Source organism: Rutidosis leptorrhynchoides, chromosome 1, assembly GCF_046630445.1.
Source record: "Rutidosis leptorrhynchoides isolate AG116_Rl617_1_P2 chromosome 1, CSIRO_AGI_Rlap_v1, whole genome shotgun sequence".
Classification (NCBI taxonomy): domain Eukaryota; kingdom Viridiplantae; phylum Streptophyta; class Magnoliopsida; order Asterales; family Asteraceae; genus Rutidosis; species Rutidosis leptorrhynchoides.
In genome coordinates, this window is record NC_092333.1 from 278,221,692 (window position 1) to 278,247,596 (window position 25,905).

Sequence of the window (25,905 nt, forward strand, 5' to 3'; positions counted from 1 at the left end):
CTATATATTATCAAATTAATATAATACACCACAAGATTTCATTTATTCAATAATCCTACACTCGCAAGTGAATAAAAATCATTCTATGATGAACACCTGGTAACCGACATTAACATAATACATATAGAACATTCCCCGCATACTCGCAAGTATGTCATAAATTGGCAATCGCAATCACCATATAAATCGAAGTATTAAAGCATTCCAAATTCCAGAATGGGGTTTGTTACGCCCATAGTTCCAGAATGGGGTTTGTTACGCCCATAGATCTATCTTTAGGATTCACGTCAATTAGGGGTCATTTCCTTAATTCTTAGGCTACCAGACTTGAAGGGGCAATATTCGGTTTAATAATCCAACCATATAATGTAGTTTTGCGTACTTGTGTCTATTTTATAAAACATTTAGAAAGCTGTATGTATTCTCATCCCAAAAATATTAGATTTTAAAAGTGGGACTATAATTCACTTTCACAGATTTTTACTTCGTCAGGAAGTAAGACTTGGCCACTGGTCGATTCACGAACCTATAACAAATATGTACATATATATCAAAGTATGTTCAAAATATATTTACAACATTTTTAATACGTTTTGCTGTTTTAAGTTTATTAAGTCAGCTGTCCTCGTTGGTAACCTACAACTAGTTGTCCACAGTTAGATGTACAGAAATAAATCGATATATATATTATCTTGAATCAATCCACGACCCAGTGTATATACGTCTCAGGCTAGATCACAACTCAAAGTATATATATTTTTGGAATCAACCTCAACCCTGTATAGCTAACTCCAACATTACTGCATATAGAGTGTCTATGGTTGTTACAAATAATATATATACATGGGTCGATATGATATGTCAAAACATTTGCATACGTGTTTATGGTATCCCAAGATTACATAATATATTAGAATACATGTATAATACAATATGAGTTAGCTAGGATATGATTAATATAGATTTGTTACCAATTTTCACGTAGTTACAACAAGCAAAAATATCCAATCTTGTTTTACTCATAACTTCTTCGTTTTAAATCCGTTTTGAGTGATTCAAGTTGATATGGTTTCATATTGAACTTAAGTTTATGAATCTAAACATAAAAAGTATAATTTTATAGTCAGAAATATAGGTTACAAGTCATTTTTGTAAAGGTAGTCATTTCAGTCGAAAGAACGACGTCTAGATGACCATTTTGGAAAACATACTTCCACTTTGAGTTTAACCATGATTTTTGGATATAGTTTTATGTACATAAGAAAAATCATTTTTCTAGAAGAACAACTTTTAAATCAAAGTTTATCATAGTGTTTAATTAACTAACCCAAAATAGCCTGCGGTGTTACTACGACGACGTATATCCGGTTTTACAGTGTTTTTCTTGTTTTCAGGTTTTAAATCATTAAGTTAGCATATCATATAGATATAGAACATGTGTTTAGTTGATTTTAAAAGTCAAGTTAGAAGGATTAACTTTTGTTTGCGAACAAGTTTAGAATTAACTAAACTATGTTCTAGTGACTACATGTTCAAATCTTCGATGTAACAACCCAAACCAACCCTCGACCAAACCACGCAAAAATACAAAATAAAAAAATTCTGTGCAGCATACCCACGCGGTGCGCCAGGTAGGGGCGAGGCGCGCCAAAGTGGACTATCCGGAAAGTTTTTAAATACGAAAAAGATTGACTAGTTCCCGACACTTTTAGACGAAACGCTTTTTACCATACATCCAAATATGTAAAACTAACCTATTACAAACATAAAATCAATGTTTTACAAGCGGGGCCCACACGACCCAAATTACAAATTTAGTACAAGTTAAGAGTTTCGACCACCAAAAAGTTTAAGTTCTAAACTACGCAATGAGCATGGTGTTTGGGATTAAACTACCCAACTATCGGTCAAACTCCAAGAGCTACTAAAGCCAAAAGCATCCCCTAGCATCAAGTGGGAACTCTAGTCCAAAACGATGCCCTTACCCTTGTCCAAAACCGAACCTATAAAATGGTAAACAACGAGAGGGTAAGCAAAGCTTAGTGAATGCAATAATTATATGAATACATATATAATTATACCTACTTGCATACACTTACACACCAAACCGCAAACACGCTAGCATACACATTTAGCTTATCGTCACAATAACAAGCTATAAATCTCCAATACCACAAGCTAGCATAATAACCGCATATGAATATAACTCGAATAATATAATATGCTTACAACACAAATAACCATGGTTAACCAATAGTACAAGGGAACGGCGCTAGCGAAAACGCCATCGATGTTCACAACATCCGTTAGGGCACTTAACACCTCGCACCACTAACCCCTAGGGTGGCACCTTAACGCCTCGGCACTTCACCCCAAGTGGCATCTTAACACCTCGATGCTTCACTCATTATTTTACGGAGTGGTGTCTTAACACCTCGACACTACACTCCTAGGTGGCATCTTATCACCTCGATGCTACACCCGAGTGGCATCTTAACACCTCGATGCTACACTCTTCACGTGAAACGTGGTGTCTTAACACCTCGACACTACACATTTCACGCTACAACAAATAGATAAATTGTATACCTACGCATATAATTATTCCACTCACCTCAAAGTCTTGTGAAAAGATACCCGAGCTTGCAAGACCTCAAAGTAACGTACCTATCATATAATACACATCATCAAACGCAAACTCAAGTCGATCAACCAAACCCTTTTCACCATTCTAAGCCATTTTGAACCAAGGTGCAATTTCAACCCATTTGCACCCTTAACCCTAAATTGGGTCAACACACACCAAAACCCTAATCATTCGTCAAGATGGGTTTAAAACACATTTAGGTCGCAAGGCTAACTCGTTTTCATACTTGCTAGGCCACTTAGGTCATTAAAGACTCATTTGACCCATTTCAAGGTCAACACGCCCATTTGGGTCATCCATACCCAATAACACCCATTTACATATTATTAAAGTGTTCTAGCAACTAACTAACTAAATTTAAGACTCAAAAGTCCAATTAACACATTCAAACCCTAGGTTAGTCATCAATGATCCTTCATAACCCATATTCACCCAAAATCCCCAAAATACCAACAAAATGGGTCTTTGGTTCATCACTAGCCCAAACCCTAACCCTTAAAGCAATTAAAGTAAGAAATCGGGTTTTATAACTTACCAACATAATCACCACGTAGCTATCGACTAGATGGACGACTTTATAACTTGCACCAAGACCCGATTCAACCTCTTTCACCCTTTATTGGAGCTTTCTCTCTCAAGGATTGCACTCTCTCTCTAGAGTTTTATTGGAGAAGATTAGGTTGTTGGGAATGGAGTGAATGAAGCTCCAAAACTGATCCAACGCATTAAATTCGGGCTCCAATGTGTTTTAACCAAAATGCCCTCAAAATATCTATTTTAAAAGAAGGGGAGAATCTGTCGCAGACAGATGGCGCAGCGCGCCACCTAGCCGCGCGGCGCGCGACCTCCCAGTTCAGCATCTTTTCTCTTTTTAATTATGTGCAACCAAAACCCCAAAACTTGAGTAACTTATATACACACATGTACACTACAATTATTCGGGTCTTACAACTCTCCCCCACTTATTCGGATTGCGTCCTCGCAATCCAAGCCGCATGACACGAGGGAAGATAAACCAACACGAACTCTTTTGGTTCCCAAGTGAACTCGGAACCTTTACTTCGCCGCCATTAAACCTTGAAAGTTCTCACCTCTTTATTCCTCAACATTTTCACCTTCTCGTCAAGGATAGCAATCGGTTCCTCGACATACTCTAACTTGTTGTTTAGCTCAATTTCGTCTAATGGCATCCATGAAGAATCATCCGCAAGACACTTACGGAGGTGGGAAACATGAAATGTATTATGGATCCCCGCAAGCTCTTCGGGTAATTCCAATCGATATGCAACTTCACCAACACGAGCTAAAACCTAGAAAGGCCCAATAAACCGAGCAGCTAACTTTCCCCGTTTTCAAAATTGAATAATACCCTTCCATGGCTAACCCTTAAGCATTACCATATCGCCTTCTTGGAACTCAATCAATCGCCTATGTCTATCGGCATACGACTTTTGCCTATCTTGAGCCTTCTTCAAATGTTCCCGAATCAAATCGATCTTGTTATTGGTCTCTAAAACCAAATCGGTACTCCCAATCTCTCTTTGACCCACTTCTCCCCAACAAACTGGAGTTCGACACCTAAGCCCATAAAGCATTTCGTAAGGTGGCATCCCGATACTAGTATGATAACTATTATTGTACGAGAATTCCACCAAAGGCAAATGCTCATCCCAACTACCACCGAAGTCAATGATGCACGCCCGTAACATATCTTCCAAAGTTTGATTCGTACGTTCGGTTTGACCGTCCGTTTGAGGATGATATGCCGTACTCAACTTCAATTGCGTACCCATATCTTCATGAAACTTTTTCCAAAATCGAGATGTAAAACGGGTATCTCGATCCGAAATAATAGATATAGGAACCCCATGTCGCGAGACCACTTCCTTGATAAACAACTTAGCCAATGCCTCCGACGATATCGCTTCTTTAATGGGAAGAAACAAAGCGCTTTTTGTCAATCAGTCAACTATAACCTAAATCGAATCGAATTGGGTTCTCGCCGTTTTAGGTAACTTCGTAATGAAATCCATGGTAATGTGCTCCCATTTCCATTTCGGGATTTCTAACGGTTGCAACTTACCATACGGCTTTTGGTGTTCGGCTTTTACTTGTAAACACGTGACACATTGCTCAACATACTTCACAACATCACGTTTCATGCCCGGCCACCAATAATCTTTCTTCAAGTCATGATACATTTTCGTCGCACCCGGATGGATGGAATATTTTGACTTATGTGCTTCATCAAGTAGCACCCGTCGGTAATCACCCATCTTAGGCACCCACACCCTTCCTTGAAAAGACAACAAACCATGCGGGCCCATAGTAATGAACTCCGATTGGCCTACGATTCGTTCCACATGCTTATTGTGAACGTAAGCCTCTATTTGAATCTCGCCAAGCTTCTCAAGAAAATCATTGGAAATAATCAAACGTAACGACCCCACTTTTATCGCCGGATGTTGACTCTTTCGACTCAATGCATCCGCGACAACATTCGCCTTACCCGGATGATAAAGTATTTCACAATCGTAGTCTTTCACCACATCTATCCACCTACGTTGGCGATAATTCAAATCTCGTTGATTAAAGAGATGTTTCAAACTCTTATGATCCGAATAAATCGTACACTTGACACCATACAAGTAATGGCGCCAAATTTTCAACGCATGCACAACCGCCGCCAACTCAAGATCATGAGTCGGATACCTCGTTTCGTGTTCCTTTAATTGTCGAGAGGCATAAGCGATGACTTTACCTCTTTGCATCAGAACACACCCAAGCCCATTTAGCGAAGCATCACAATAAACCGTCATATCTTCCACACCTTCCGGTAATACTAACACCGGAGCTTGACACAACTTCTCTTTTAATAATTGAAAAGCAATTTCTTGCTCGTTCTCCCAATTAAACTTAGCATTCTTTCTGTCAACTTCGTTAATGGAGAAGCAATCTTAGAAAAGTCTTGGATAAACCGACGATAATAACCGGCCAATCCGAGGAAACTTCGGATTTTCGTAGGCGTAGTCGGTCATCTCCAATTCTTCACCGTCTCTATCTTCCCCGGATCTACTTGAATACCATCTTTGTTCACAATATGACCAAGGAATTGGACTTTCCTTAGCCAAAATTCACATTTGGAGAACTTACCATACAACTTCTCCTTTCATAAGGTCTTCAATACTTCACGCAAATGACGTTCATGTTCGTTCATACTTTTCGAATAGACTAGTATGTCGTCGATGAACACTATTACCGACTTGTCCAACATAGGTTGGCACACTCGGTTCATAAGATCCATGAATGCCGCCGGTGCATTCGTAAGACCAAAAGGAATCACCACAAACTCAAAATGCCCATACCGCGTTCTAAAAGCCGTTTTCTCAATGTCTTCCTCACGGACCCGCATTTGGTGATAGCCGGACCGTAGGTCAATCTTAGAGAAATACGTTGCACCTTGAAGTTGATCAAATAAATCGTCAATCCTAGGTAATGGATAATGATTCTTGATCGTCACTTTATTCAACTCACGGTAATCAATGCACATACGCATACTACCATCTTTCTTCTTCACAAATAACACCAGAGCACCCCACGGTGAAGCACTCGGTCGAATAAAACCCTTCTCGAGAAATTCCTGAATTTGATTTAACAACTCTTGCATCTCTGTTGGCACTAAACGATAAGGAGTTTTAGCAATGGGGGTAGCCCCCGGAACCAACTCGATGCGAAATTCAACTTGTCTTTCCGCCGGAACACCCGGTAACTCATCCGAAAAAAAACTTCAAACTCATTAACCACCGGAATTTCACGAATAGGTGGTGGCTCATTAAGAATATCAACAACATGAGCAAGGAAAGCCATGCCACCGGTAACAACATAACGACGTGCCCGTGCAAAAGTGCATATCGGCACCGGTCTCCTCCGCCTATCACCATGTATAATCAACTCTCCCCCACTTGGGGTCTTCACACGAATAAACTTATCATGGCATGCAATATCAGCTCTATAACGATCGAACCAATCCATACCAATGACAATATCAAAGTCACCCAAGGTCATTGGAATAAGATCAATTTTAAAGGTTTCGGCACCAAAAACAACATCACAATTTTCACACACATCGACCACTAGCACCGTCTTGCCGTTCGCTATTTCGACTTCTACCGAACGACTTAACTTAGCTAACAGTCTATCAAGTTTAGGCACAAATCTAGGAGACACAAACGACAAATTTGCACTGCTATCAAAAAGAATCCTCGCCGGATTAGAATTAACCATGAAAGTACCTGAGACAACTTTGTTCGATTGTTTGGCTTCATCATTAGTCATTAAGTAGTTACGACCCCTAGCCGTACCCGCCGCCTTCTCTAACCGCTTCACATTATCATTTCGCAAATCGGGACACTCCGGCTTCTTATGCCCCTCTTTGCCGCAATTAAAATAAGTGACTTTGTTTCCGAAAGATGGTTTCGGACACTCACGAGCCATATGACCCGGTTGCCCACAATTGTAGCACGTATAAGAAAACCCGCTGGTAGTGCCTTTCTTTGCACTATTGACACTTTTGGCCCCCCTCTTGCTCTTGCTCTTCTTGCTTGAGGCGTTAGAGTAACTAAAACCTTCAAATTTTCTTTTGGAAAACATGAAATCACTCTTTCTTGGAACCTCCGGCTCAAAACCCCGAGCCAACTCGAACAATTCATCAAAAGACTTAGCCATACCCCGGCTAATCTTCCCCTTGTACTCATCATTCAAAGTACGGTATAAATCCTTCATGAGCTTATGATCATCACCCACATATTCCGGGAAAAAACGAGTCTTTGCCAAGAATGTAGACTTGAGTGTAACCAAGTCCATTGACCCTTGTTGCAAATGGTGCAACTCGTCCCGGATTCTATCGAGATCGGATGAAGTTCGGTATTCTCTGAAAAATTCTTTCTTGAACTCCTCCCATGTCAAGCCCATACATTGTTCTTCACCATACAAGTTGATTTTATCGTCCCACCACAACTTAGCTTCTACGCGTAACATGCTAGAACCATACCTCGTCTTCTTTTCGGGAGGACATTCCGCGGTATGGAAAGCTCCCTCAATATCGGAGATCCAACATGTACTTTTAAAGGATCCCGCACCCCATTAAACATCGGAGGTTGAGCATCCTTGAAGTTCTTGTAGTGGAAGTCCTGCCTTCCTTCACCTCCTTCACCGCGAGGATAGATATTCCTAGCGTCAAGGGCCTCTTTGATAGTGGCATTCATTCGTTCATTAATTAGATCGGTTATTTGCTCATCAACCGAATCTTGAAAGACCTTTCGAACGTCCGCAAGAAAATCCGCTTTTAACTTCTTAAAGACGGCCTCGACCTTGGTTGAGAACTCGGCGTCCCTGCTTGTACTTCCGTTATCATGTTCGGGACCGTTTCTCGTCTTCATTCTATAAAACGAATTAGGTTAAACCACCAAACGGAAGGACAAATCATATATATACATACATATACGCCACACTACTCCATCTCGCTCAACAATCGTCGTACATTACTTGTTTGACACGATTTGCGCCCGTAACAATGGTAGCTAATCATTGTTACGCGAGCACGTCGCATTAACTTGCTAGTACAACGTCCATCTCGATCGATGCTCGCTAAACATACATAACAAATAGCGCATGATTAGTTTACATAAACCTATGCACAAACTAATCCCGATCCGACCCAAGGTCCTACAAGTCCCGCATAGCGCACACACAAAAATTCTAAGTCTAGGCGCCTATCTCAAGTCACCTAAATCCCTTAGACCATGCTCTGATACCACTTGTAACAACCCAAACCAGCCCTCGACCAAACCACGTGAAAATACAAAATAAAAAAAATTCTGTGCAGCATACCCGCGCGGCGCGCCAGGTAGGGGCGCGGCGCGCCAAAGTGGACTGTCCGGAAAGTTTTTAAATGCGAAAAAGATTGACTAGTTCCCGACACTTTTAGACGAAACGCTTTTTACCATACATCCAAATATGTAAAACTAACCTATTACAAACATAAAATCAATGTTTTACAAGCGGGGCCCACACGACCCAAATTACAAGTTTAGTACAAGTTAAGAGTTTCGACCACCAAAAAGTTTAAGTTCCAAACTACGCAATGAGCATGGTGTTTGGGATTAAACTACCCAACTATCGGTCAAACTCCAAGAGCTACTAAAGCCAAAAGCGTCCCCTAGCATCAAGCGGGAACTCTAGTCCAAAACGATGCCCTTACCCTTGTCTAAAACCGAACCTATAAAATGGTAAACAACGAGAGGGTAAGCAAAGCTTAGTGAATGCAATAATTATACGAATACATATATAATTATACCTACTTGCATACACTTACACACCAAACCGCAAACACGCTAGCATACACATTTAGTTTATCGTCACAATAACAAGCTATAAATCTCCAATACCACAAGCTAGCATAATAACCGCATATGAATATAACTCGAATAATATAATATTCTTACAACACAAATAACCATGGTTAACAAATAGTACAAGGGAACGGCGCTCGCAAAAACGCCATCGGTGTTCACAACATCCGTTAGGGCACTTAACACCTCGCACCACTAACCCCTAGGGTGGCACCTTAACACCTCGGCACTTCACCCCGAGTGGCATCTTAACACCTCGATGCTTCACTCATTATTTTACGGAGTGGTGTCTTAACACCTCGACACTACACTCCTAGGTGGCATCTTAACACCTCGATGCTACACCCGAGTGGCATCTTAACACCTCGATGCTACACTCTTCACGTGAAACGTGGTGTCTTAACACCTCGACACTACACATTTCACGCTACAACAAATAGATACATTATATACCTGCGCATATAATTATACCACTCACCTCAAAGTCTTGTGAAAAGATACCCGAGCTTGCAAGACCTCAAAGTAACGTACCTATCATATAATACACATCATCAAATGCAAACTCAAGTCGGTCAACCAAACCCTTTTCACCATTCTAAGCCATTTTGACCCAAGGTGCAATTTCAACCCATTTGCACCCTTAACCCTAAATTGGGTCAACACACACCAAAACCCTAATCATTCGTCAAGATGGGTTTAAAACACATTTAGGTGGCAAGGCTAACTCGTTTTCATACTTGCTAGGCCACTTAGGTCATTAAAGACTCATTTGACCCATTTCAAGGTCAACACACCCATTTGGGTCATCCATACCCAATAACACCCATTTACATATTATTAAAGTGTTCTAGCAACTAACTAACCAAATTTAAGACTCAAATGTCCAATTAACACACTCAAACCCTAGGTTAGTCATCAATGAGCCTTCATAACCCATACTCACTCAAAATCCCCAAAATACTAACAAAATGGGTCTTTGGTTCATCACTAGCCCAAACCCTAACCCTTAAAGCAATTAAAGTAAGAAATCGGGTTTTATAACTTACCAACACAATCACCACGTAGCTATCGACTAGATGAACGACTTTATAACTTGCACCAAGACCCGATTCAACCTCTTTCACCCTTTATTGGAGCTTTCTCTCTCAAGGATTGCACTCTCTCTCTAGAGTTTAATTGGAGAAGATAAGGTTGTTGGGAATGGAGTGAATGAAGCTCCAAAACTGATCCAAGGCATTAAATTCGGGCTCCAATGTGTTTTGACCAAAATGCCCTCAAAATATCTATTTTAAAAGAAGAGGAGAATCTGTCGCAGACAGATGGCGCGGCGAGCCACCTAGCCGCGCGGCGCACGACCTCCCAGTTCAGCATCTTTTCTCTTTTAAAATATGTGCAACCAAAACCCCAAAACTTGAGTAACTTATATACACACATGTACACTACAATTATTCGGGTCATACATTCGAATAAGATAGTTATACATATATGAATCGAATGATGTTATGAACATCATTACTACCTCAAGTTTAGTAGGTAAACCTACTGAAAATGATGAAAAAATAACTTGATCTTCAAAGGATCTTTCATGGCTTGAAAGTTCTTGAAATAGAATCATGTCACAAAAACAAGTTCAAGTAAGATTATTACTCGAATTAAGATAGTTATAGTTATAGAAATTGAATCAAAGCTTGAATATGAATATTACCTTAATTTAGAAAGATAACCTACTGTAAATAACAAAGGTTTTTTGATCTTAGATGATTGCTTGGAATGGATTAGAAAACTTGGAAGTAAACTTGTAAACTTGGAAGTGTTCTTGATGTGTTCTTGAGTAATTGTTTTTATGATGATTATAGGTAATAACCAAAGCTTGTATTTGATGTTTTTTGCTTGAAAAATAGTAACTTAGATGTTCATGGAAGAGTGTGTGTGTTTTGAGAGAGAATTGAGAAGAAAATTGGAAGTGAAATGGAGTAGGTGGTGAGTGGTGAAGGTGAGTGGGGTTAAAAGGAGTTCTTGTTTTTGTTTCCTTGCTCATAAGTCATTGTAACAACCCTGATTTTTCCGTTACTTTCGTTAACCTTCTGTTAGTTTATTTAACGGCGATTATTTAACTTTTATGCGTTTACGTGTATTAAATGCGTACTTGATCTTCGGAGGGTTTTAATAATTGATATGGGTTGATATTAATTTAAATAAATTTTTCGGATAATGAGATACGATAAAAATGATACGATTTTGATAAAAGCTTTTTGAGCAACGAAACGCTCGGGTTTATTTTAATAATTAATTTTATTAATTATCAACTTTTTAAAATATTTAATTTATTGGATTTTTAATAAATTAGACAATTGGTTGCATTTAACGATCGGGTTAGCGTTCCGGGCCTTCAGTACGACTAAACGGCACTTAAAACGGACCACGATTACACGAGATTGCAAAACGAGAGGCCGGGAACCCCATGTGGGCCCCATTCGGCCGAACCCCCCTCCCCACCCCTTTATGTTTAATTTTTGTAACTTTAGGGACTTATGTGTTAATTGTGTATTTATGACTCGGTATAAATTAGAAGGTTAAACCTAATTTAGATAAAACCCTCACACAAAAGCTGCACCAGTCGATCCTCTCCCTCCCCATACCGTCGACATCATCACCATCACCATACCATTCAATTTTTAATTTTTGATAAAACCTCAAGAACAAACATTGTAATTCGCGTTATCCTCTACGTATTGGTGTGCTTGATTGTTGATCTAAGGTATATTTAGCTAAACCCTAACTCTTAAAATATGATTTTTATAAGAGTTTCATAGTTATGTTGTCAATTGCTCAAGTCTATACGCGTACGTGTTAATCCTTATCGTTATTTTGATTGTTTGATGCGCTAGGGTTTAAAAACGAATTTGTATTTGCTTGATCAGAAAAATTAAGTTTTTTAAATGTTAATTATTATATTATAATCAGATTCCTTGCGAAAAACTATCGATTTTAGGCTTTGGATTCGCTTGATTTCGTTTCCGTATGATTAAGTTATGTCGATTTGAATTATCGTTGTGTTTTTGTTGCTTGATCAGAAATATGGTATTGATAGAAAACAAATTGGCATGTGAGACTTATACCACTGTTAAGATAATTTAAAAACACTCAAGTTAGACTAGGATATCATATCGTTTTCTAATGTATAGCCCGAGATATGCTCGAATTAGTGTAAAAGTAGTTTTATATAGCACTTGCATGAAGATAACCTTGTATGTTAAAATATGTTAACTTCTGTGATTAAAGCTTTGCATATTTAAAAATTAGACAAAAATTACTTCATCTTTAATGTAGATATCATAGGATAATTGTATCTAGATCTCCGGATAATCGCGTGCGAATGTGACTAACTAAATGAGAATTGAATTTGTAAATTGCACACGGTTTTGTACTCTGTGGATTATGTGAATTGCATGAGCATGTATGCTTCTGTAAAACGAAACTTAACATGATATGTGACTTATTTTTAGTTTATGTCAATCTCTGAAACATTATGCATTGGGCACAATAGAGCCATATTTTATGTGAATTCTGAATTGATCTGAAAACTGAATGATCAAATTTCAAGAATAAACTGTACAAATTGGCTAAACAAAAGTTGCTAGATTTTTGATATGTGTTACTTTAATTTGTCCTTGAACTATGGCCACTGGTCTTGTATCAATTTCATGTTCCTAACTCCGGTTATAGTCAAAATGAAATCAGTGCGCGGTCAGAAACTGACTTGGCAAACCCCAAATGTATCCCTTCTGATTCCTGACTTTTAATTGTCGTATGAGTCCCTAGCCGGACTTTTTGGAATTGATTTTAAGTGTTATTATGATCTGGATTTTGTCATATTTACGTGAATATTGTACTATGAGATAATATGCTAAGTATGGTACGTGTTCATAAATTTTGTGCATGACGATAAACTGAAATTGTGAAAATGATCATTCATGACCTAAAAAGTATTGTTTTACTTAGGCTTGACATGTTGACCAATATTTGACATGAACCTACTTATGTTGACTTTAGTTGACTACTTTGACCAAGTTTGACTTTCGCTTTGACTTCGGTTGACTTTGTTTGACTTGCATGATATAGTTGACTTTTACTTTGAAACGCGTCGAGTCGAGCAATAAGACAACGTACACTATGAAACCACACTTATATAAGATACATATATTGACCAACCTACATACGTACACTTAGGTTACATTACTCGGGTCTAAACCGTACAAGTCATTTGTCTTTCATTCCGAGCTTATTCAAAGGTGAGTCTACAGTCCCGCTTTTTACATGTTTTCAGGGATGAGAATACACGCTGTTATATTTACATTTTCAATTACTTTTATATTGACATGAGTACTACACATATGCATAATGAGTTTGTTCAAAAAGCCTCTAGCTTGAATACTTTTAATACCATTTGTGTAAGCAGAATTTAGATGGACGGATCGGTTAGGTTGACAACCTCACCCACTATAAAAGCAGTGGTGCATTTATTTTGAACATTAAATACATTTGAACAAGTGTATAACATTTTACGAGGTAAGGTCGGGTGTAGTGGTTTCTATACTCGGGTCATTTCTAGTATTCAGGTGCTCGGTTTATGCAAGCGATAGAATCTCGTGGTCAAGGAAATCAAACTATTTTTTCTGATAACTGTTTTTCAGATATTGTTACATTACTTTAAACCTGTAGATTCACCAACATTATTTGTTGACCTGTTTTTGCGTGTTGTTATTCTCAGGTCCTTAAGAGGTATGCTTCCGCTGTGTTTGCTGCATGACTGGCCGTGGAGTCAGCATTTGATTTTAAAGAACATTATTTACTTTCGCATTTAAAATTCTGTTGGCTTGTGGTTACGATCACAACAGTGTTTCTATTTTGAGATTATTGACTTATGTTTTTGAAAGTTAATTTTTGAATAAAATTAAATGCGATTGCTTTAAACATCTCATATAGAGGGCGTAACTGTTAACTGTGGGACCTGGATTAACACGCCGTCAGATGGAAATTTGGCGGGGTGTTATAGTTGGTATCAGAGCTAACGGTTCGTAGGGAAACTAGGACTTGCATTAGTGTGTCTGATTTGGTCATTAGGATGCCTTGATGAGTCTAGACTATGACCGGGACTTAGTCATTACATGAGTACTTTATGACTAACGTTATTTACTTGACTAATATGTTTTGTTTGTGTTCTTGTACTATGAGTTAGATGTCACAGGATTCGGGAAGCAGTGACAGCGACTCCAGTGTGGCAGAGGTAAATGCTCCAGCCCCAGCACCAGCACCTGCTCCGCATCAGATACCTAACCATCCTGTGAACCTTTATGCCTTGGATTTGGTTCATACTAACCATAACAGGGATATTGTTGATCGTGTTAACGCTTTGAGTGATATTGCTAGGACATATCCGCACCCCGATGATCTTGAGAGAATGGAGGAAAGAGTCAGGGGTATAAATACTTATACGTACGAGGCTGAAGCGAGGTTCGTTGAGATGGCGAGATTGATAGCAGCCTTAACTGCCAGGGTTGCTGCATTAGAGGAGGAACGTAATAGGCCGAGGAATGATGGACCTGCCTTCCGTACCCGACAGAAGAGGAAGTGAAGGGTCGTTGACCATGAGCTTCTTTTCTTTTTCCATCCGCCATACTTTCTTTATATAAGACTTATCGGGTGTTATAAACTGGACTATTAGCACATTATGTTTATTGTTTGGTTTATTACTTTGGAATTTGGTTTATCACTTTCGGATTGTATTTATATTAATGGTGGATTATGCTATTAGTAATTATTATCTTTTATTGCATGCGGTAATATTCTATATTTAGTAACTTTGTATGATCATAATACTTGTGTTATTTTATACTACTACTATTGCCATTAATGTTACTACTTAGTGTTACTACTATCACTACTATCACTACATGACACTAGTACCACTACTGCTACCACTAGTGTTACTACTATCACTACTTACACTACTTCTCACTACTAGCGAATCTTTTCGTACTATTATTTACTAGTCTTCAACACTCGTCGCTAGTATATTTTCATATATAGCGTTGTTTTGACACTGATCTGGTGTGTTTTTCTGTGCTGAAGATGCCTCCGAAGGAATCAACCGCTGCCCAAATCAGGAGAATGGTCGCCGAAGGAATCGCGGCTGAAAGAGCTGAACTACTGAGAGAATTTAACAATGCTCGAAACAGTAATGATCGTGGTGGCTCGAGCAACACCAATGGAAACGGCACACAAGGCAGTAATGGATGTTCTTACAAAACGTTCACTAGTTGCAACCCGCATTCTTTCAACGGAACTGAGGGACCAGTTGGTCTCACTAGGTGGTTTGAGAAGCTCGAATCAGTTTTCCGCATTAGTGGTTGTAATGATAACGGCAGGGTAGGCTTTGCAACGGGCACACTGGCAGACAGTGCGCTCACCTAGTGGAACAACTATGCTCAATCCCTGGGCCGTGATCAGGCTTATGCCCTACCTTGGGACACTCTTAAGCAAAGAATGATCTAAGAGTATTGTCCGAGGAACGAGGTTAAGAAAATGGAATGCGAGTACCGAGAGTTGAAGTTAGTAGGCAACGATCTCACCGCCTATAACAAGAGGTTCTTTGAGCTGTCGTTAATGTGTCCTGAAATGGGAACTCTGGAAAGGCGTAAGGTGGAACTATACATTGAAGGTCTGAGTGAGAATATTCAAGGCGGGGTCACTACTTCAAAACCCGCAAATGTGCATGAAGCTATTGACATGGCTAGTTTGCTGTTGGATCAGATTGCCCAGAGAGGGAAGGGCACTACAGTGAATGCGAATAAGTCAAACGATGGTAAGAGGAAGTGGAACGGTGTTCAGGACAAGAATTTTAATCAACAGCCGTTCAAAAAGCAAGATTCTTACCGTAACGACACTGGAATCACAGGAACTAACTCCGGGTATAAGGGCAAAAAGCCACAATGTCAGAAGTATGGCAAGCATCATACTGGGAATTGTTCTGTTTTAAATTGTGATCGTTGTAAGAAGTTTGGTCATTTGTCAAAAGATTGCAAGGTTAATCTCAATGGCAACATCAACAACAACAGCACTGCAAGCAACGCGAACAATGCTAATGGTGGCAAGAACTGTTATGGTTGTGGACAGCCGGGTCATTTCAAGAAGGACTGTCCTAAGAACAACAATGGGAATGCTCGAGGAAGGGCGTTCAACATCAATTCTGCGGAAGCTCGTGATGATCTAAAGCTAGTCACGGGTACATTTTCACTTGATGATCAACTTGGTTATGTTTTGTTTGATACTGGCGCCGATAGAAGTTTTATATCTAAGGATATTTATCACAATGTTAAGAAACCTGTTTCTCCCCTAGATAACATGTATTCCATAGAACTTGGGAATGGTAACTTGATGAGAGCTGATAAGATTTATCGTGATTGTACTTTGACGTTAGAAGGAAAGCCCTTTAGCATTAATGTGATACCTATTAAACTGGGAAGTTTTGACCTTGTGGTTAGAATGGACTGGTTAGCTGATAACAAAGCCGAGGTGGTCTGTAACCTAAAGGCTATTCGTATTCCTATTGTTGACGGTGAACCTATGATGATTTACGGTGAAAAGAATGGCTCACAATTACATCTCATTAACTGCTTGAAAGTCCAGAAGTATGTGAGAAAGGGATGTATCACGTTCTTGGCTCATGTAAGCCAAATTGTACTAGAAGAAAGGAGACCCGAAGACGTTCCTATAGTTAAGGAATTTCTTGAAGTTTTTCTGGAGGAATTACCTGGTCTCCCACCGCATCGAGAAATTGAGTTTCAGATAGACTTAGTGCCAGGAGCGGCACCGATGGCTCACGCATCGTACAGACTTGCACCCCCAGAACTTCAAGAGTTGTCTAGTCAATTGCAAGAGTTGTTAGACAAGGGATTTATTCGGCCGAGTTCTTTGCCTTGGGGAGCTCCAGTCCTGTTTGTTAAGAAGACGGATGGGTCGATGAGATTGTGTATCGACTACAGAGAATTGAACAAGCTGACAGTCAAGAATCGGTACCCGCTACCGAGGATTGATGACTTATTTGATCAGTTGCAGGGATCCAGTTGTTATTCGAAGATTGATTTGAGATCCGGGTATCATCAATTGAGAGTCAAAGAAGCTGATGTCCCGAAGACAGCGTTTGGAACACGTTATGGACATTATGAGTTTACAGTGATGTCGTTTGGTTTGACGAACGCACTAGCAGTGTTCATGGACCTCATGAACCGTGTGTGTAAGCCATACCTAGATAAATTCGTCATTGTATTCATTGATGATATATTGGTGTAATCTAAGAACAGAGAATAGCACGAACAGCATCTACGCTCGATATTGACTATGCTTAGAGAAGAGCAGTTGTATGCAAAGTTCTCTAAGTGTGACTTTTGGTTACCAGAAGTATAATTTCTTGGCCATATTGTAGGGGCCAATGGAATACAGGTCGATCCAGCAAAGATTGAGTCAGTTAAGAATTAGGAAACTCCAAAGACGCCAACGCAGATTAGGAAATTTGTGGGCCTAGCTGGTTACTACCTGAGATTCATTGAAGGATTCTCTAAGATTACCCGACCATTAACCGCGTTGACTCATAAGGGCAAGAAATTTGAGTGGTCAGAACCGCAAGAGACTGCATTTAAGTTGTTGAAAGAGAACTTAACAACTGCACCAGTATTGTCTCTACCCGAGGGAAGTGAAGATTTTGTTGTTTATTGTGATGCCTCACGTCAAGGAATGGGTTGCGTGCTTATGCAATGAAACAAGGTTATTGCATATGGATCGCATCAGTTAAAGATACACGAGCAGAACTACACTACGCACGACCTTGAGTTAGGAGCTGTTGTCTTTGCACTTAAAATGTGGAGACACTACCTGTTTGGAACTAAGTTCACTATCTTCACCGACCATAAGAGTTTACAGCACATATTCGATCAGAAGCAGCTCAACATGAGACAACGACGTTGGATGGAACTACTTAATGATTATAACTGCGAACTTCAATACCATCTGGGTAAGGCGAATGTTGTGGCAGATGCCTTGAGCAGAAAGGAGTGAAAGAAACCTCTTAGGGTTAAAGCGCTTAACATAGTTGTCTGTACGAATCTCACATCACAAATCCATGAAGCACATCAAGAAGCCATGAAACAGGAGAATGTTGATGTTGAATTTCTCAAAGGGATGGATAAGAAGTTTGACATCAAGGAGGACGGAACATGGTACTTTGCTAACCGAATTTGGGTACCAAAGTTTGGTGGATTGAGAGAACTAGTGTTGGAGGAAGCATACAAGTCGAGATACTCAATTCATCCGGGATCAGATAAGATGTACCAAGACTTGAAGGCATTTTATTGGTGGTCGAATTTGAAAGCTGACATGGCCACTTATGTCGGGAAGTGCTTGACTTGCGCTAAAGTCAAGGCTGAGCATCAGAAGCCATCAGGATTACTGATTCAACCAGAGATTCCCCAGTGGAAGTGGGAAAGAATTTCCATGGACTTCATTATGAAACTGCCGAGAATGGCGGGAGGTCACGATACCATTTGGGTTATCGTGGATCATCTCACTAAGTCCGCGCACTTCTTACCGATAAGGGAAACTGATAAAATGGAGAAGTTGGCTCAGATCTACATTAAGGAAGTCGTCTCCAGGCATGGAGTGCCTATATCAATTATAACCGACCGCGATAGCAGATTTACTTCCAGGTTTTGGCAATCCTTACAAAAAGCAATGGGAACCCGCTTAGATATGAGTACAGCATATCACCCCCAGACGGATGGCCAGAGCGAACGAACTATTCAGACTTTTGAGGACATGTTGAGAGTGTGTGTCATTGATTTCAGAAATGGATGGCATAAGTATTTACCACTAGCTGAGTTCTCATACAATAACAGCTACCATGCGAGTATTAAAGCTGCACCTTTCGAGGCATTGTATGGAAGGAAGTGTAGATCTCCCGTTTGTTGAAGCGAGTTGGGAGATAGTCAGTTGACAGGTCCTGAGATTATTCAGGAGACAACTGAGAAGGTTCTACAGATTTAGGAATGATTGAGAACGGCTCGAAGTCATCAAAAGAGTTACGTCGATGTTAGACGGAAGGACATAGAGTTCCAAGTTGGTGACAAGGTTATGCTTAAGGTATCACCTTGGAAGGGTGTTGTACGATTTGGAAAATGAGGTAAACTGAGTCCTAGATATGTTGGACCGTTTGAGATAATTGAAAGGGTTGGACCAGTAGCTTACAGATTGGAACTACCACAAGCACTCAGCGGTATTCATGACGTTTTCCATGTATCCAATCTAAAGAAGTTCCTAGCCGATGATAATTTGATTATTCCTCTAGAGGAACTACGTATCGACGACAAACTTCATTTCATTGAGGAACCTGTTGAAATCTTGGGCCGTGAGGTCAAACAGTTGAAGCAAAGTAGAATTCCTATCGTTAAAGTTCAGTGGAACATGAGAAGAGGACCAGAGTTCACATGGGAGTGTGAAGACCAGATGAGGCTGAAGTATCCGCAAATTTTTCCCGAGGAAACCACTTCAGCGGACGATCACTAAAATTTTGGGATGAAATTTTCGATAACAGGTGGATAATGTAACAACCCTGATTTTTACGTTACTTTCGTTAACCTTCCGTTAGTTTATTTAACGGCGATTATTTAACTTTTATGCGTTTACGTGTATTAAATGCGTACTTGATCTTCGGAGGGTTTTAATAATTGATATGGGTTGATATTAATTCAAATAAATATTTCGGATAATGAAATACGATAAAAACGATACGATTTTGATAAAAGCTTTTTGAGCAATGAAACGCTCTGGTTTATTTTAATAATTAATTTTATTAATTATTAACTTTTTAAAATATTTAATTTATTGGGTTTTTAATAAATTAGACAATTGGTTGCGTTTAATGATCGGGTTAGCGTTCCGGGCCTTCGGTGCGATTAAACGGCACTTAAAACGGACCACAATTACACGAGATTGCAAAACGAGAGCCCGGGAACCCCATGTGGGCCCCATTCGGCCGAATCCCCTCCCCACCCCCTTTATGTTTAATTTTTGTAACTTTAGGGACTTATGTGTTAATTGTGTATTTATGGCTTGGTATAAATTAGAAGGTTAAACCTAATTTAGATAAAACCCTCACACAAAAGCTGCAACAGTCGATCCTCTCCCTCCCCATACTGTCGACATCATCACCATCACCATACCATTCAATTTTCAATTTTTGATAAAACCTCAAGAACAAACGTTGTAATTCGCGTTATTCTCTACGTATTGGTGTGCTTGATTGCTGATCTAAGGTATATTTAGCTAAACCCTAACTCTTAAAATCTGATTTTTATAAGAGTTTCATAGTTATGTTGTCAATTGCTCAAGTCTATACGCGTACATGTTAATCGTTATCGTTATTTTGATTGTTTGATGCGCTAGGGTTTAAAAATGAATTTGTATTTGCTTGATCAGAAAAATTAAGTTTTTCAAATGTTAATTATTATGTTATAATCAGATTCCTTGCGAAAAACTATCGAGTTTAGGCTTTGGATTCGCTTGATTTCGTTTCCGTATGATTAAGTTATGTCGATTTGAATTATCGTTGTGTTTTTGTTGCTTGATCAGAAATCTTCTATTGATAGAAAACGAATTGGAATGTGAGACTTATACCAATGGAAAGATAATTTAAAAACACTCAAGTTAGACTAGGATATCATGTCGTTTGCTTATGTATAGCCCAAGATATGCTCGAATTAGTGTAAAAGTAGTTTTATACAGCACTTGCATGAAGATAACCTTCTATGATAAAATGTGTTAACTTCTGTGATTAAAGCTTTGCATATTTGAAAATTAGACAAAAATTACTTCATCCTTCATGTGGATATCATAGGCTAATTGTATCTATATCTCCAGATAATCGCGTACGAATGTGACTAACTAAATGAGAATTGAATCTGTAAATTGCACACAGTTTTGTACTCTGTGGATTATGTGAATTGCATGAGCAGTTATGCTTCTGGAAAACGAAACTTAACATGATATGTGACTTATTCTTAGTTTATGTCAATCTCTGAAACCTTATGCATTGGGCACAATAGAGCCATACTTTATGTGAATTCTGAATTGATCTGAAAAACTTAATGATCAATTTACAAGAATAAACTGTACAAATTGGCTAAACAAAAGTTGCTAGATTTTTGATATGTGTTACTTTGATTTGTCTTTGAACTATGGCCACTGGTCTTGTATCAATTGCATTTTCCTAACTCCGGTTATAGCCAAAATGAAATCAGTGCGCGGTCAGAAACTGACTTGGCAAACCCCAAATGTATCCCTTCTGATTCCTGACTTTTAATTATCGTATGAGTCCCTAGCCAGACTTTTTGGAATCGATTTTAAGTGTTATTATGATCTGGAGTTTTTCATATTTATGTGAATTTTGTACTATGAGATAATGTGCTAAGTATGCTACGTGTTCATAAATTTTGTGCATGACGATAAACTGAAATTGTGAAAATGATCATTCATGACCTAAAAAGTATTGTTTTACTTAGGCTTGACATGTTGACCAATATTTGACATGAACCTACTGATGTTGACTTTAGTTGACTACTTAAACCAAGTTTGACTTTCGGTTTGACTTCGGTTGACTTTGTTTGACTTGCATGATATAGTTGACTTTTACTTTGAAACGCGTCGAGTCGAGCAATAAGACAACGTACACTATGAAACCACACTTATATGAGATACATATATTGACCAATCTAGATACGTATACTTAGGTTACATTACTGGGGTCTAAACCGTACAAGTCATTTGTCTTTCATTCCGAGCTTATTCAAAGGTAAGTCTACAGTCCCGCTTTTTACATGTTTTCAGGGATGAGAATACAAGCTGTTATATTTACATTTTCAATTACTTTTATATTGACATGAGTACTACACATATGCATAATGAGTTTGTTCAATAAGCCTCTAGCTTGAATACTTTTAATACCATCGGTGTAAGTACAATTTAGATGGACGGATCCGTTAGGTTGACAACCTCACCCACCATAAAAGCAGTGGTGCATTTATTTTGAACATTAAATACATTTGAACAAGTGTATAACATTTTATGAGGTAAGGTGGGGTGTAGTGGTTTCTATACTCGGGTCATTGCTAGTATTCAGGTGCTCGGTTTATGCAAGCGATAGAATCTCGTGGTCAACGAAATCAAACTATTTTTTCTGATAACTGTTTTTCAGATATTGTTACATTACTTTAAACCTATAGATTCACCAACATTATTTGTTGACCTGTTTTTGCGGGTTGTTATTCTCAGGTCCTTAAGAGGTATGCTTCCGCTGTGTTTGCTGCATGACTGACCGTGGAGTCAGCATTTGATTTTAAAGAACATTAATTACTTTCGCATTTAAAACTTTTATACTATTTAAATACTGTTGGCTTGTGGTTACGATCACAACAGTGTTTCTATTTTGGGATTATTGACTTATGTTTTTGAAAGTTAATTTTTGAATAAAATTAAATGCGATTGCTTTAAACGTCTCATATAGAGGGCGTAACTGTTAACTGTGGGACCTGGATTAACACGCCGTCAGATGGAAATTTGATGGGGTGTTATAGTCATGCTAGTTGTCTAATTATTGGTTCCCCATGTTCGTTGCCTATCTAGGGCTGCTAAGTGCTGAATTATTATGTGTATATACTAATAGTATATACGTCTAGAAGTTGTGTATTGTACAAGTACAAATACGAGTGCATATGAGTAGAATTATTGATGAAAATGAATGAGGATGTAATCGTAAGCATTTTTGTTAAGTAGAAGTACTTTGATAAGTGTCTTGAAGTCTTTCAAAAGTGTATGAATATATATTAAAACACTACATGTAGATACATTTTAACTGAGTAGTTAAGTCATCGTTAGTCGTTACATGTAAATGTTGTTTTGAAACCTTTAAGGTAACGATCTTGTTAAATGTTGTTAACCCAGTTTTTATTATATCTAATGAGATATTAAATTATTACATTATCATGATATTATGATGTATTAATATATCTTAATATGATATATATACATTTAAATGTTGTTACAACGATAATCGTTACATGTATGTCTCGTTTCGAAATCCTTAAGTTAGTAGTCTTGTTTTTACATATGTAGTTCATTGTTCTTATACTTAATGAGATACATACTTATCATAATATCATGTTAACTATATATATATATATATATATATATATATATATATATATATATATATATATATATATATATATATATATATATATATATATATATATATATATATATATATATATATATATATATATATCCATATATATGTCATCATATAGTTTTTACAAGTTTTAACGTTCGTGAATCACCGGTCAACTTGGGTGGTCAATTGTCTATATGAAACCTATTTCAATTAATCAAGTCTTAACAAGTTTGATTGCTTAACATGTTGAAAACACTTAATCATGTAAATATCAATTTCAGTTAATATAAATAAACATGGAAAAGTTCGGGTCACTACACATACAACATCAAATGCCCCGCTTTTCAAATCAAAGTGCCGCTTTTAAGAAAACAAAAGCGCCGCTTTTCATAAGAAAAGCGCCGTTCTTGGCTACTGTCCATTTTTCGTCCAAAATCACAGGTTAAAGCGTCGCTATTGAAGTAGAAGCGTCGCTCTTAGAAGACCAGAAGCGCCGCTCCTAGGACAAAAGCACCGCTTTTGTACTTGAAGTACTTTTTGCAGTTTCAAAATTCATTTTAACTCATTCAAAAGCTATTTTTGACATTTTCTGGTTTACCCAAATGCATGAAATGCAACTATATGCAAATGCAACCTATAAAAATATAATATCATACAAGGCTATATGAGATGCAATCCTAAATGCACAAATATACACAAGCGTGATTGTTTTGATCACGGGTCTATCACTTGACCCGTTTTAGCGCAAAGGTGTCATTTCGGGTAGAGCAATAGCATTGATGTCATCTATATAAACCTTCAATATATGACCATTAAACTTGAAAGTGTTCCCATTCCCATAGAACTCCAAGTAACCCGTAGGATAAGCTTTCTTAACAATGTACGGACCCGTCCATCTAGATTTCAACTTACCGGGTGAGAACTTAAAGCGGGAGTTGTAAACTAAGACCTTATCGTTGGGATTAAATTCTTTGGGACTTTTGAGTCGGGCATCATGCCAACGCTTAGTTTTCTCTTTGTATACTAAAGAGTTATCATATGCCTCTAATGTAAGCTCCACTAATTCATACAATTGTGTCACCCGTTTTTCCTTAGCTCTTTCTAGGTCTAGGTTTATCTCCTTAATTGCCCAAAATGCCTTGTGTTTAGCCTCAACCATAATATGACATGCATTCCCATACACTATACGAAAAGGTGTAAGTCCTATGGGCGTCTTGTAAGCAGTTCTAAATTCCCACAATGCTTCATCTAGTTTGGGGATGGTAAGGGGTCAAAAAATGATGGTTTACACCATATTTTCCCATGACTCTCTCGATAAGACTATTAGCAAAATGTGTCCCTCGATCCGAGATCAATGCTTTTGGCACACCAAACCTAGAAAACAACCCTTTTAAAAACTTAACAACTACTCCCGCATCATTTGTTGGCAAGGCTTTTACCTCGGCCCATTTTGAGACATAATCTACCGCCACCAAAATATAAACACATTTCTTCGAGTTCGGGAATGGTCCCATGAAATCTAAACCCCATACGTCAAACACCTCGCATATTTGAATGTCGGTTTGGGCATCTCATCCCTCTTGGAGATGGATCCTGACCTTTAGCATGAATCACATCGCTTAACTAAATCGTGTGCATCCTTAAAGATAGTGGGCCAATAAAACTCCGAATCAAACACCTTTTTTGTGGTGATTCAGACCAAAGTGGCCTCCTGTTGGCCCACTATGACAACTTCTTAAAATATCCTGGGCCTCTTACCCATAAACGTATCTCCTAATCACTTGATCTGTCCCAATGCAGAATAAGTGTGGGTCATCCCAAAAATAATATCGTAAATCGCTGAAAAACTTTTTCTTTTGCTGGTAGGACAAACCTTTTCGTAAAACATTTGACGCCAAGTAGTTTGCATAGTCGGCAAACCATGGGACTTCATTAACTAGGTCAATTCTCATTAAGTGTTCATCCGGGAATGTGTCCCGAATTTTGGTCCATCTAAAGGTTGGAGTCCCGGATGGTCTAACCTTGACAAATGATCGGCTGCCATATTTTCGACTCCCTTTTTATCCCTAATTTCTGTATCAAACTCTTGCAAAAGTAGCACCCAATGAATTAAACGATGCTTTTCATCTTGCTTATGAAAAAGGTACTTTAGCGCGGAGTGATCCGTGTAGACGGTTGTTTTTGGAAGTACAAATTAAGATCGAAACTTATCAAAAGCAAAATACTACCGCAAGAATCTCCTTCTCGGTAGTGATGTAGTTCAATTGGGCCCCATTTAGGGTTTTTCTTGCATAGTAATTTGGCCTAAAGTGTTGGTCAACTCTTTGACCAAGAACCGCACCTAGTGTATAATCGCTCGCATCGCATATCAACTCAAAATCTTTTCCCAATCGGGAGAGATAAGAATAGGTGGGTTAACTAACTTTTCCTTCAACAAATTGAATGCCTCGATGCATTCATCATCAAACAAGAAAGGTTGGTCCTTTTCTAACAATTTGGTCATAGGGCGGGCGATTTTTGAAAAATCTTTTATGAACCGTCTATAAAACCCCGCATGCCCAAGAAAATTT

The 25,905-nt window shown here is 38.5% G+C and overlaps 1 protein-coding gene across 1 annotated transcript; it reads right to left on the reverse strand.

Annotated features, from left to right (window-relative positions):
* Positions 1-24,074: 24,074 nt before the first annotated feature.
* Positions 24,075-24,494, reverse strand: LOC139897961 (uncharacterized). Its single transcript, XM_071880677.1, has one exon. It carries the CDS (start codon positions 24,492-24,494, stop codon positions 24,075-24,077), a length of 420 nt encoding a protein of 139 aa, XP_071736778.1.
* Positions 24,495-25,905: the final 1,411 nt, after the last annotated feature.

What these genes read in the sequence shown, in the direction of transcription:
- LOC139897961 (XM_071880677.1), bottom strand. Translation starts at nt 24,494, where the DNA reads ATGGTTGAGGCTAAACACAAGGCATTTTGGGCAATTAAGGAGATAAAC.